The following is a 14,222-nucleotide window of genomic DNA, read 5'->3' as shown; positions in this document are numbered from 1 at the left end:
AGGGACGAGACAATACAAATTGGTAACTACAATATGGCCTCAGTGATAGAAAAGACAGTCTGGGGAATATAATCAATAATGTTGTAAATATTTTTTAAGGGGCCAGATGGACTCATGTCTTGTTAGGGAGACCACTTCATAGTTGGTGTAGAAGCCTGACCACTGCACTGTATTTCTGAAGCTGATGTTGAATAATATTGTATGTCAACCATAATTATATATACACATACTCATGGGATGTGGAGTAGAGAGTGGGAATGGAGTCAATGGAATTGTAATAGATAAGCATGATATCGGGGGTGGAAGGACAGTAGTTGGACACCACATATGGCCAACACGGGGGATGTTTCACCCATGTCAAGGGCACTGCTGGAAATTCCCAGTAATGGGGGGCTTGGAGAAACCCACGAAAACACCCAGGAGAGTCTAAAGGGCCAGCTTAACTCCTGCCAGGCCCGACAAGCCCAATGCTAGCTACTGGCACATAAAAGTCATCCCTGGTCCTTCCACCACTCTAAGCTCCAACTCTGCAGTGTTTGGGAACCTTGGGAATAGGATGATGGAGAAAAAACTCAGGCTGATAAATGAGAAGCAGCCCACCTGCACGCCTCTCTCGGGGCAGGTGGCAGGCCTAAGTGCGAGGGCGGGGGAGAAACTGTGCTTCTGAATGCTGTTTGAATTTTGGGATATTAGGATGGATTCCACTTATTAGTTGCTGACCAGAGGCCCTTCATCGTTATGAGATTTGCCTGAAGTTTTATCTCGAGCAGGGGAAGAACAGCACCACTGGAAGAGTTACAAAGGACAGTGGTGGAGAAAGTTTTGCTCTGACATATCCTGAGTCAAGCTTAGTCAACATGCTGGTGACGCCCAGCCACACAGGTGGCAAATGCCTCCCACCTCCGTGAAGGCAAAACCCCTGTCCTCTAAAGCCCTTTGTGAAAGTGAAATCATTAAATCAGGTCCATCCCTTCTTTCAAGGGCACCCATTGCCCAAAAGTTAAAGTTCAGGTTCCTTCCCAGGCTCCTGCCTCTCCCTGTAGCCTCCTCTGGTACCCCGTCCTCACGAACCCCACGCCCCAGCCACAATGGGCCTCTTTCAGCAACATGAATACACCCCTCCCCTCCCCAGGCCTCTGTGCACACGGTTCCCTCTACAGGACTCAAAAACTCCCCAGCCTCTGCCTGGCTAACCCCTACTCAGCCTCCAGGTCTCAGCATAGGTGACACTTTCGGTAGGAAGGCTTCCCTGAGGGCTTGTATCCTAGTACCCATGTCCCCAACAAGCCCTGCTCACTGCGTTAGAAACGCTCTGTTCACTGATTTCCCCAGGTGACTGCAGGTATAGACGGGGTGGGATGGGGGAGAGCAGGGATTGTGTTTATCTTGAATCCCCAGCAAATAACCCCGTGCCTGGTACAGAGTAGGTGCCTAATAAGTATTTGCTAAATAAATGATAAGTGAACACTGCAGACACCCTCAAACAGAAGGAGTGATTACCTTCTTCTTCATTTTCACATTTTTGAAGATGGCGTGGACCCTCCATGTCTTTGCAAACATTGCCCCAAAGGCCGTTGTGTAGCCCACGGTGAGAATCCAGGTCCTGACCTGCACGCCACGAGAAAACAGAGGCATTAACATCTCTTAGGTGGACCAACAACGTTCCAACAAGGCAACTCTCGACGACAGGGTCAGGTGCTCTACAAATCAGAGTTTTACTGGCATCAATAGTTCTACAATCACATTTCAAGTTGATAGACATTTAGTTCTATCTGCCACTTGCCAGGCCCAGGGCCCTGGGTGCAGGGGTGTCTGAAATTCAAACCCTGCCTTCAATGGGCCCACAGCCGCAAGGGAGCCAATCACAGCGAGAGGCACAGAGTCCCAGGACCATTGAGGAATCACTAATGGATGACATACTAGCCCACGGGCCTTCCCTCCTCCATTCCTTCCTTGAGTGCCTTCCATGTGAAAGACAGACCTGCAGAGTGACCATCATCGCTGACTTCTCTGTCTCCTCACCTGAGTCTACAGGAGACCAGCTGGCCCTGGGAACCTCTTCTATGGCAATCCTGAGTCCCAGGTTGTGGGCAGGGGGTGGAGGAAGGCACGGAGCCACAGGGCTGAGAGTGGGCAGACAAATGAGCCTGTTAGGGGCCTCCTTCAATGCTTAGCAAACTCATCACTCTGGCAGAGCATGGCAGGACTCAGCCAGAGCTGGCCTTGGGGACACCCAGTTGGCAGTGGCATCCAGGCCAGCTCCAGACCATCACAAGGGGCTGCTCAATTAGGGACGAAGGCTGGAGAAAAAGGGCTCTGACCTTCCTACTCCCCAGGAGAGAGGTGCAATGCTGCCTGGGTCCTGCTGCCCAGCCCCTCCCACCATGGTCAGGCTATTCGGCTCCTACTGTACTGTGTGGCCTCAGGAGTCTGGCCAGCCTGGACACTGAGCCCACAATGGACCGTGAGTCCCTGCTTAGGCCTAAGGCTCGGTCTGGCTCTCGCCTATTCCCCAGGACAAAGATGTACCCTGATACCCAGCCCTGGGCTAGTGCCTGATGGGAACTGCCAGCCCTGATAGGATCCAACAGCCTGGATCCCTGTAGGCTGGGAAGGGCCGCTCACCATCTGTTAGGTCTCAGGAGCCGCCTGGATGCCCATTCTCTTCCTGTACTGCCATCACGGCCAGACCCCTGCCTCTCCAGACTTCACCCTTACCAGCTGGACTGGACACCTTCTAACAGCCAGGAGACTCGCCTAGCTCCAAGCTGGGGCCCACTTCATGGCCCAGCCCTGGGCTATGTGCCACCAAGCTCTGGGGCCTCCTGCTCATTGGGACAAAAAAGCTGTGTGCTCTACAGCTCTAGTTCTAGGCTTTGGTTTTTCCGTTTTTCCTCAGCTCTCCCTCAGCTCTGTTTAGCTAAGTTCCCTATGAGAAGTTCCCACCTGCCTCAGTTGAACACAGCAGGAAGGTGGATGTGATAGGAGCAAGAGACAGCCAGTCTGGGGCAGATAGGTCAGGCCCTCAATGTCCAGAGGAATCGGACACAGCAGGGCTGCCCAGCCTAGGGTAGCCGTCAGCACATGCAGGAAGTTCCCAAAAGTGCTCCAGCCGAGTCCCTTGGTGGAGCCCCCTCACTCTGCCTTTCTAGCAACTTGGGACTCCACCATTCCCTCAATGATAAGAGTGACTCTCTGTGCCCAAGCTGTTCATGTAAACGTGGTTTTTATGCTGTGCCGCTGCTTTCCTCCTGAGAGTCTGGGATTTGGGTACATAGTAGGCAGAGGGTGCCTCGGTAACCGGCCCCCAATAAAATCTCTGGGCACTGAGTGCCTCGTGAGCTTCCCTGGTAGACAATGTATTACACATGTTGTCACAATTCATTGCTGGGAAATTCAGCTAGTCTGTGTGACTCTGCTGGGAGAGGCTCTTGGAAGCGTGCACCTGGTTTCTGCTGTCTTTGCCCCCTGAGTCTGTTCCCTTTGCTGATTTTGCTTTTTCACGGTAATAAATCATTGCTGTGAGTGCAGCTACATGCTGAGTCCTCCTGGTGAATTACTGAGGAGGGGACTGTCATGGGGACCCTCGACACAACGCTCCATCACTCTCTGGTGTAATGGACTGACCAAGGACTCTGTCCCTGCAAGCGTTCCTGCCTAAAGGCCACCAGACGTTCTCATGAGCCAGGGTCCCGGGGTCAGTCCAAGTATTAAATATTACTACAGCTTAATTTCTTTCATGATTTTCCTCCATAAAAAAAATAAAAGTAAATAAAAGCTGTAATATGTTCCTGTACAAGATGATCCCAGTGGGTTCACACCCCATTTGGAGATTGCTCTTCAGACAAGGATGAAACACCACCAGAGGACAGACCCTGAAAGCAGAACAGTGGGGCCCCCCACAGAGCCACCCACCCAGAATGGCTCTGTTCAGGGTCAGCGCTGGGCTTGGCCTCTGCCAAAGGGATGTGTGATTTCTCTCTCCACTCCTCCACCATCTCTTTAAGATGGAAATGGACCTTAGGGTTCAGACTTGCCCATTTAAGGGCTCTCCCTGGGTTATCGCCCCCACTTTCAGGCTTCAACTACTTTTTTTGTCCTGACAATTCCCTTATCTCTTTCCCAGTTTCTATCTCTCTCCTGAGCTCCAGACCTGCATATGCCACTGTCACTGGAGACTTAGGTGACACTTAGGTGTCCCACAAAACCTTCACACTCCACAGCCCAAGCTGAGCCCATCAGCCCTTCCCTTGAGCAACAAGAGTTCTTCCCGTGTCAGGTAAGGGTGCCATTTTCCACCTGTCATCCCAGTCAGGGACCTGGAAGTTCCCCAGGAATCCTACCCCAGTCTCGCTCTTCTGTTCAATCCCCGAGGCCCTCTCCTTGTCTCCCCTCCTCCTCCCGCCCCTCCCTACGCTCTGAGAGGTGGGGCCCCATGCCAGCACCACCTGGGCCCCCTTGCCCGCTGGCTGGATCTGGAAGGCCTCATCGGGAGGCTGGAGGGTGCACGGAGAGAGAAGACGGGGCATGTGCTCCCCACTGCCACTGCTTCTGTGCTGTGTCTCTGGCTGTAGCTGGCTCCTCATGGCTTCAGCCCTCTCTGGGCTCAGAAAGACATGCCTCTACCCCCTCTGTATGTAGTCCCTTTACTAGAGTCTCTTCATGGGAACCACCAGGTAGGCTCTGTCCTATGCTGGGGCTATGCCTGGCGGCCATCTGATGCCCATGCCTCCTGTTAGTACCCCTCCTCTCTGTTCCCATGGCACCATCCGCATTAGTCACGATGAGCACGGCTCTGGAGTCTAATATGGGTTCAAGTCCTGGCTTGGTCATTTACTATCTATGTGAACCTGGGCAGGTCCTATAACCTCTCTGAGCCTCAATTTTCTCATCTGTGAAGTGGGGATAACAATGTCTCTGACTTCACTGAGTGGTTGAGAGGTTGGAAGAAAGAAAGTGTGTAAAGCGCTGAGGTTCTTAATCAGTGTCTGATATTTGTTCATGTGTTCCTTATCACCACTCCCTGGACCACCGTGGGAGCCTCCCAGCCAGCTGGTTACCCTGCCTCTGCCCTCACCTCCTGCTCATCCATCCAACACCGTGAAATAGACTATTCTCCAATGCAAATCTAAGCAAGTTTCCCCGGGTTTAAACCCTTTGCTGCCTCACCGAGTCCTCAGGTTAAACTTCAGATTCTTAGCAGGGTGCGATCCCCACCAATCCACACCCCTCCTGCTACTCCCACACGGCGCTTCACACCCAAGCAATTCCACCCTCAAACGTTCCCCACACACCACACTGCTCATGCTGCGGACCTGGCACCAGCTATTTTTTTTCACCTAGAATGACATTCCTTTTTTTGTCTCCTTCCCCAATTCTCATTTGTCCTCCAAAACCCAAACTCATGGGCACCTCCTCTGAGAAGCCCTCCCAGACCTTGTAGGGAGGTTATTGCTGCATCCTTCTTACAACTTCTGCCATCACGCACGTGTCCGCTGCTGGTCACGCTGAGATGACATGTACCTGATCATCTGTCTGCCTCTCCCATGAGATGGTGCTACTGGGAGGCAGGGCCTGTTTGCCCACCTTTAAATCTCTGAAGCCAGCACTGACGGATATCAGGCTGGGTGGCCCAGCTAAAGAGGTAATGAGCTCTTTGTCACCAGAAATGTGCAAGTCGAGGTGAGCAAGCATAAAGCAGGAAGACCACAGAGGGAGCTGGAGAATCCATTTGCAAAAGAGGCTGCGTTCATGGCCCCAGTGGTTCCTTCCACCCAAATGAAATACACCGCCTGTGAGGTAGTGAGCACCCTGTCACGCCACATATTCAAGCAGAGCTCAGGGGACTGCCTATCCAGGTGCCATAGGGGTATCTGTTGCACTGAGGAAGGATTTACTTGATGATGTCCCAGGTGTCTTCCTTCTGTGTGGCTCTATGATGCCAGATAAACTAGAAGGTTCTAAGGGGTTCTAATGATTCTGTTTCCAATATGTTGCCTTTAATACAAGTCTCGCCTGACTGATCAACACAAGACCAACAGCTACTTCGCTTTTTTTTTTTTTTTAGCTGAGCCATCCTGCCACCTGTTGGCAGCTCAGGCGGCTGCTCAGCTCGGGCTGGACTTGAACCGCTGTTGCTCAGAGCTCAAACTCTTGAGCGAGCTCTTAACCAACTGAGCCACTTGGCCGGCCCGCTACTTCACTTTTTTCCCAAGTCTTAAACGTATTTACTCTTCTGATGTTAACGTCTTTCCTTTTTTCTCCTCAGCCATAAAGTATGTGGCCCCCTTTGGGCACTGCCTTGAAAACATACAGCCACGGGAGGGAGAAGAACTTGATGCAGGCAATGCCCACCTCAGTCTCAACTACGAAAAAGGAAAAAAAAACAATTAGAGCAAGTCTCCAAATGGAAAGAAAAATCTATGCCCAGAACAATTCTGCTCAGCTGCTTGTTCAATTGATTTTGCGAAGGGCTGCCTGGCAGAGAGAAGGGCTTTCATTGTTCTTTTGGGGATCAGCAGGAAAATGGACACACAGCCTCTCTGGTAGGTCTGTTCTAACAGATGACTGGAGCTGCCATGCTTTGGGCCTCCTGTCACCACAGAGGCAGGGAAGTCAGACAAGCAGAGGATGAAACCCTGAGAGCTAGCTGGCTGGTTGCTGGCGGTGAGCTGCTTTCTCGCTGTCCAAGGTTCTGAAAGGGCCTTTTATTTCATTCTGACCACTCACACAAGGCAATCAATAGTGAGAAAGCAGAGAAGGGAAGCCCGGATGGCCCAAAAGCAAGCCCCAGACCTCCATTATGTATGAGGTGGGGGAAAAGGCATGTACCATGGAGCTGAAAGACCTGATTTCAGCCTGGGGTCTCCAGGGCCTGCCTTGCCTTCCTGGGACAAGGGATGGCGGATAGATTTGGTGGGTGCCCCAAGGCAATGCACCTCTGAAGAGTACACTCTATAAATAGCTCTAGAGATCCTGTCTTGTCCAGGGTACTTTAAGTAAGATCCACACAAAAAATGGTTTAGAGTACAGCAAAACCTTTCTAGGGGGAACAACTCAGGGGGGCATTGGGAGATTCAAACAAGGATACTCTGGGATCCCATTCAGGGCCAATGGGGCAGCTTAGGAGCCTTGGGGCCACTCAGAGAAAGGCCCCCCCTTTTGGGAGGAGGAATTTCAAGAGGCACTCCCTTGGCACCCCTTCTGAAAGATCCTCCTCCTTAAGGCCCTCCCAGCCAAAGAACTCATCAGATCACAGGCTGAACTTTAGCTCCCACCACCCCTGATGCCAACACCCTTGTGCAGTGCACAAAACGCACAACTGCACTCAGTGGTCTCGGCTCAGGCAACAGAGCAAGGCAGAGTGAGAGACAAAGGCCCTTCTTCCCCTTCCACGGTGCCGAGGCCACCGGAGGTTGGGAGTTTTCTGGAAGTGTGACATTCTCAACACGGGCAATGGCAGCAGGGGGTGTGGGGGTGTGCTGGGGGGGCTGATGTGTGCTTCCAGGCAGCTCTGTGGACTGAAGATGTGGACCAATGGGTGTCGGGAAAAGAGAGGAAGGAGAGGGTGGGTGCATCACAGTGACCACAGCTGCTGTGTGATTTTGGGGCAAGTAAGAAACATCTTTTAGGATTTCCAGAAATAACTGCAGCTCATTCTGAGGGGTCCCCTATTTTAAGTCTTCCCTGATTTGTCCCTTTGCTTTGGCCTCACTCTCTCCCCTAAGCCTGTCTCCACCAGGGCATATAACATGCTGATGGGAGTTATTTGTTTACCTACATCTCCCCATCTAGACAGCCCCCTGAGGGCAGCGATTTATGCGGTCTAGCTCTGTGCTAGCAGGCCCTGGCACATAGCAAGTGCATGGGAAATGTTATCATACAAATTAATGAATTATAAGACAAGGTCTGGGGCTTGGAGTGGCCCACCTGAAGGTGTGCGGGATGGGAGGATATCATCTACCCATTGGCTGGAGAGTCTGGGGGCCCCTGGTACCCTTCTCAGCCCCTTTCTCTGGAAGCCAGAGGGCCCAGGAAGCCTTTCACAACTGAAGACCCTTGATGGCCAGGGATGGGGGTGGGGGTGCAGCCTGTTCAGGACTCCAGTTGGCCCAAATAGGCCCTGTCAGCACCAGTCCCTGTGGGTACCTCCCTCAGTTGGTCTGAACCTGCCGGCCATCATCAAACTGCATGGGTGTCCCCTGGCCTAGCCTTCTGGCCACCTTCTGAAATTACAGAGCGTTTTCCATGGCAAGCCACAAAAGCATGAAATTACATGCTGAAATAGCCCCTAAACCACGTGATTATATCAGATTATGTCTCAACTGCCTCAAAAAGTAATCCCTAAGCAAAAAAAAAAATTACAGACATTTATAGCCTTTTAACAGAAAACATCACTAATTCCTATTAGACTTGAGTTTACTGGGAGGCTGGGAGGCCAGTTGGGTGTTCCTAGGGAGCCTTTACCTTTTGAGTTAGAGTTAGAAAATCCTAGCATCTCTGGGAGGGCTGGAAGAGGGTGTCATGCTTCCTAATCCAATGCCTGGGGCCCCACTGCCCCATCCCTTCTCAGCAGCTGTCCACCTGAGCCCATTCATACACCTCTTGTGAGAAGGGTGGAGGGCTGAGAGCATGCATCAGGACCAAGAATCCAACCCCGCCTCCTGTGAGGGAACTACCCTGCTTGCTGAGATTCCAGGGTGGCGGTCCCAGGAGCCCTTTGCTCCCCCAGATGATCCTCATGGAACAAGGTTTTGGTGCTTCCATTTCTCTTGCATGATCAGCCTCCAAGAGACAAGCACAAGAATAAAAGCATGGGTTCTAATCAAACCTTGCTACTCTTGGTCTGTGGCTGCAGCCTCATGATCATCTGGGAGCTTATCAGAAATGTGGTATCTCAGGCCCATCTCCAGAGCTACAGAGCAAGAATCTGCACTCACTACGATCCCCATGTGCACACTGAGGAAGGTGTGGACAAGTAACTGGAAGGGGTAGGAAGGATTTCTGGGATACTAGTAAATGGTTAGTTTCTTTATCTGGATGTTGGATTCACAGGTGAGTTCAGTTTATGAAAATTCATAGAGCTATACACTTATGATATGAGTATATAATACACATTACTTTTAATAAAAAGTAAAAAAATAAGTAAAGGAGTCAGGATTTTCAGGCAGCAGAGGCAGCTGGGAGATCTAAGTCTGAGCAGTGCTCAGCTGCCATCAGAACAGCCCTGGGCTGAATTGGCTTCTCCTGGTTCTTATGTCAGATTCCAGTGAGTGGGGACTCATGGCTGAGCAGGTATCCTCAGAGGTCCCGCTTTGGTCATTCTTACCTCCTTTGCAGCCTGTCCTGAGGCCCCGTTCAGCACTCAAGGCAGCAGAAGCACAGCAGACTGGCTGTGACTTAGGCAGCCCAGAGTCTGTTCCTGACTGGTTCTAGCAGAGGAAGGCCACGTAAGGCCAGAAGTTGCCACAGGTAAAGCTACACCCAGTCCACCAGCACCAACCCCAGCTGTCCTCTTCCCCTTGCAGAGTTTACTCTTGTTTTATCAGTGTCTCTCTTAGCAGTGTCCAGAGGTGAACACAATTATCCAGACCTAGTGCCATCATTCACTCACTCATTCATTCCTAGTGATAATGGCTAACATTTATCAAATCTTACTATGCAGCAGACACTAAATGTGTTACATATACTCTCTCATTTAATCTTCACAACCCTGTAATTACCCCCATTTTACGGAGGAGGAAACTAAGGTTCACAGATGTTAAGTAACTTACAGTCACATAGCTGGGAAGTAGTACAGTTGGGATTTGAACGCAAGCAGTCTGACTACCATTGTCTTATGTATGAGGTGCTTGATATACTGTATTTTGCCATGTATAATGCACACTTTTTGCCAAAACTTGTGAGGGAAAAATAAGGATGCGCATTATACATGGGTAGTACTAATTCCGTATCTATATAAATGTTTTAAATTCTTTTATTTATGCTTATGAGTTAAAAGTGTCATAATAAATAAATACTAAAATTCCTTTATAATACAAAAAACAAGTACCTAAATATAAACAAATAAAAATTTGAATTAAGGGGCCGGCCGAGAGGCTCAGTTGGTTAAGAGTTAGCTTAAGAGTGCGAGCTCTGAGCAACAGGGCCGCTGGTTTGATTCCCACATGGGCCAGTGACACTGCGCCCAAGCTTAGCTGCTGCTGAGCTGCCAACAGGTGGCAGGATGGCTCAGCTGGTGAGAGCATGTGCTCCTAACAACAAGACTGCCTGTTTGATGGTGGGCTATGCCTGCCCGCAACTAAGACTGAACTCGGCACCTTGAGCTGAGCTGCCCGGATGGCTCAGTGGATAGAGCGTGCACTCTTAACAACAAGGCTGCTGGTTCGCCTTCCACATGGGATGGTGGCTATGCCCACCTGCAACCAAGATTGAACACAGCACCTTGAACTCAAAGGCCACGAGCTGCCGATGGGCAGACAGATGGTGACTGGCACCCTCCACAAGTAAGACTGAAGAACAACAACTTGGCTGGTCCTCCTCCCCAATTCCCCAACACTGTTACCCTCCCCTAATTCCCCAATTAAAAAAAATTTGAATTAAAAAATTAAAATGAAAGACCTTTTTCCTGAAAGTTTGGGCCAAAAATGTGGGTGTGCTTTATACACAGGAGCGCATAATACACAGCAAAATACGGTACTTTTGAGATGCATCAAAAATGAATCAATAAATATACTAAAAACCCTGAACTGTATCCCTTAAAAGAGTGACTTTTGTGATACGAATTATATCTCAATTAAAAAAAATTTGAGTAGACAAAAATATTGGTTGGGATATATGTGACCACATCCCTAAGAATTTAGGTGATCTATTTCTCCTGGTATAAATCATCTAAAAAACAAATCAAAATATTTCTTTAAAAAAGAAGATGAATGAAATGTCTCAGACATCTCTGTAGTCCCACAAAGCTAGTTCCAAACTTCAGTCCTGCCAGCTGGACATGGATGATAGAGTTCCAGTTTTCTCTACTGTAAAGTGGGGACATTGAACCTGGCCTTGTCAGGTGGTGGTGGGGATTTGAAGGAAAGGCTGCATGTGGCAGCAAGCCGGCCTTGGTACATGACAGCGGTGAGTACTGAATTTCATGAGGGCACAGGCTTGGGGCGTTAACATGGCACCGCTGCCACGAATGCTCTGAGAGCCCCCAAAGCTGTTGAGACTGGCACTCGCCCAGATCCATGACCCACCTGGGCCTTCTCATTCTCACTGCAGAACCCCTCCTACCCCTCCATGCTCATGCTGGGGTTTCTACCTACGATTCTACAAGGAAGACGGATGCTTTCCTTTTCCCCACACATCGTGCTCCCTGTCTGGGCTGCCAGGGGCTGGGATTCCTGAGCCAGGTCAGTATGTAAGCTGCGAGAGGGCCCTCCCAGCCCCCTGGCACCGGGGCTCTGGCCCACACCCAGCACTGTCCTCATAGGCAGCTCTGTGCCCACAGGGGCCATGTTGCTATGGTGATTCCACTACCCACACAGTGTCCAGGGAGACAGCATGGTGTAGCTGGAGCTGTTTGCAAGACTTGCTGAAACAGGCTGGGAAGATTCCAGAAAGGGTCAGAAGGAGCGGGGATGGGAACTAAGTGTAACTGCTTCGCCAACAGCAGCTGTGTGTGTGTGTGTGTGTGTGTGTGTGTGTGTGTGTGTGCACACTCACACATCACCCGCCCCACTGTCCAAGTTATAATGGCCCTTTTGAGCAGGGGCATAGTCCCTAGAGAGGCATCAACTCATGGTTGTCATAGATTTCTTCCTGAGGTGATGTTCATGGCTTATCTTTGTGCTTAGTTTCTATACTGAAAACTAAACTAAACTAAAAAAAAAAAAAAAGGTGGCATTCATATGGCAGCAGAACAGACTGAATTGAATTGTGACTTACACTGCTCCACATCTGTAGCCGGCTTCATGGTCTACCTTGTCCCTTACCCTATAAGATTTCCTACAGAACAGAGGGGGTCACCAGGAAATTACACTGGGATGGGGAGAAAGATGACAAACTGTGATGCCTACGCCTCCCTTCCCCTTTCACACTCTCCCTGTGTTCTAGGCAGGTTGTCTGAATCATTGCTGTTAACCCACACGTCAGTCCTGCGTTCATTATGCTCACTTTACAGATGACAACACCGAGGCTCAGAGAGGTTAAGTCACTTGCCACTGTCAGGATCCAGTGTGTGGAGGAGGTGGGAGTGAACCCAGGCTGTTGTTTGAGTGTGATCTGTGCTCGCTACACTGATGACCCTGCTTCTGCCTCCTTCTCCCCCTTGGTGAGTTTCCTGGGGGCAGCCTTCTAGGCCCGGAGAGGACAGAGTCCACGGCACCAAATGAGACAAAGGAGCCAACACCCTGGATTGGCCGGTGGAGCACAACCCAAATTGCACCCATTGGGGACTGACATTTGGGCTCTAAACTCACGAGCTTTCAGTTCCCCTTCCTGGGCAATATTGGGAATTATTAAGGAAATGACCCATGCACAATTTGTACTGACCCAATTCAATCCAGAGTCGTTAATCGGGGTCTTTTCCTCACAGTTATGAATGTGCGCTCCCCTCTGCAGAGCCTCTGAAACAGCCCTGGCTGCAAATAAATGAATCCTCAGGGGTGGTGAGAACCAGGCCCTAACATCTTCTGAGAGCCCTCGTGTGTGCAGCTAATGCTGATTTGTAAAGCACTTTATGATTTATTCATACCGCCTTGCCAGGCTTCCCAGGACAACCTTCCCCCGGCACAAATGAGCACGGATCCCAGAATAGAATGTCAGGCTTCATTAAAAGAAAAAACCCGGGTGTGGGGGATGTCCCTTTTTTGCTCCCTAGCCTGCGTCACCCAGCATTTGTGGGATTCAGGTCAAATCCCGGAAAGCACCTGTGCTTTAACAGAAATTGGCGTGTGAGTAAGGCTGGGTGTCAGGAGCTTTCTTTCTGGAGGGAGAGACTCTCCAAGGGTCAGGCCTCAAGTCTCTCTGCACCAAATGCTAAACTTGGGCCAATAAATATGTTCCCAGGCGGAAGGCAGCAAGTGACGAGGAGCTGGGCACAGGGACCCCCAGGAGGGACAAGGTGGAGCTCTGTTTCCCTGCTTCTTGGCTGGGAGACTGAGGTGGGCCCCTCAGCTCTCAGGGATGCACAGAGGGATCAGAGCACTGGGTAAATTAGAAGTCGCCAAACGATCTGCTGAGAGTACTTTCATTGTTGTCCTGGTCTACTCAAACTTGGGGAGGACCTCCCCAAGCACAGAGGGGAGAAGAGAGTCCTTGCTCTCCTTACTTAGCATCTTCAAGGTGCCTCAGGAACACTCCCTTGCCCAGCCTTCGCCAGTGCCCAGGATAGCTGCCCATAGACACATATGGCGCCCATGAAATCAAAAGGCATCCCAGCGCACAAAAGTCATGCAGATGCAGAAACCAGGGGCCTGCATGCTGCAGTCATCATCCTTGTGCTAGAGGGTCCCACTCTTGAGGGAATAAACTGCTAATCTGTACCCACAGGACTTCTGAGCAGCTCAGCTTCTTTGGAAACTGACCCCAGGTACCCTGATGCCAGCCAGAGGGGGGACCCTGTGTTCGCTTTCTTAACCCCTGTGCCTCCTAAGTTCGCTTTCTTAACCCCTAGAAGGGCAGAATAAAGTAGAGGGGGCAGTGCTGGGTTTGGAATAAAAAAACTGAGAAGGAAGCTTGAACTGAGTGAGCCCGGGGCACTTGGGGTTTGACTGCCCTCCAGGTCCATCCAGAGAGGATGAATGCTTGAGCACCCTGGTGACCTCACCACACCCCTGGTATATCAGGGACACGACCAACCACTTCTCAGATGGAACCTTTTGAACATAGTAAGCATTGTTCGAAAGGTTCCATGTCAATTGTGAAACATTTCATATTGTCCCACTGGTAACGTTAACAATTATAGGACGCTGTGTAACAGTCAGTCCAATCTAAGCATCTGCAGGAATCAGGGGTGCATCGTCATGTACAACGTGAGGTCCCAGGGCTTTCCACACATTCTGCTTGCTGTCTCAGAGCATAGGGATCCAATGCAGCCCCAAAAGTCCAAGGCATGGGATGACCTCCAGCATGGTTTAGGGCAGCGGTTCTCAACCTGTGGGTCGCGACCCCTTTGGGGGTCGAACGACCCTTTCACAGGGGTCGCCTAAGACCATCGGAAAACAAAAAGA

General features: G+C 50.6%; 1 protein-coding gene across 1 annotated transcript in view; it reads right to left on the bottom strand.

Moving 5' to 3' along the window:
• GABBR2 (gamma-aminobutyric acid type B receptor subunit 2) overlaps positions 1-14,222 on the bottom strand; it is a 96,322-nt gene that overhangs the window by 61,016 nt on the left and 21,084 nt on the right. The window contains exon 6 of the mRNA XM_019649556.1: positions 1,501-1,608. Coding sequence (XP_019505101.1) covers positions 1,501-1,608 — 108 coding nt within the window. The remainder of the gene's footprint in view (positions 1-1,500; positions 1,609-14,222) is intronic.

The sequence above is a fragment of the Hipposideros armiger genome, unplaced genomic scaffold (genome assembly GCF_001890085.2).
Source record: "Hipposideros armiger isolate ML-2016 unplaced genomic scaffold, ASM189008v1 scaffold_133, whole genome shotgun sequence".
NCBI classification, from domain to species: Eukaryota; Metazoa; Chordata; class Mammalia; order Chiroptera; family Hipposideridae; genus Hipposideros; species Hipposideros armiger.
This window is presented reverse-complemented; position numbering and strand designations above follow the sequence as displayed.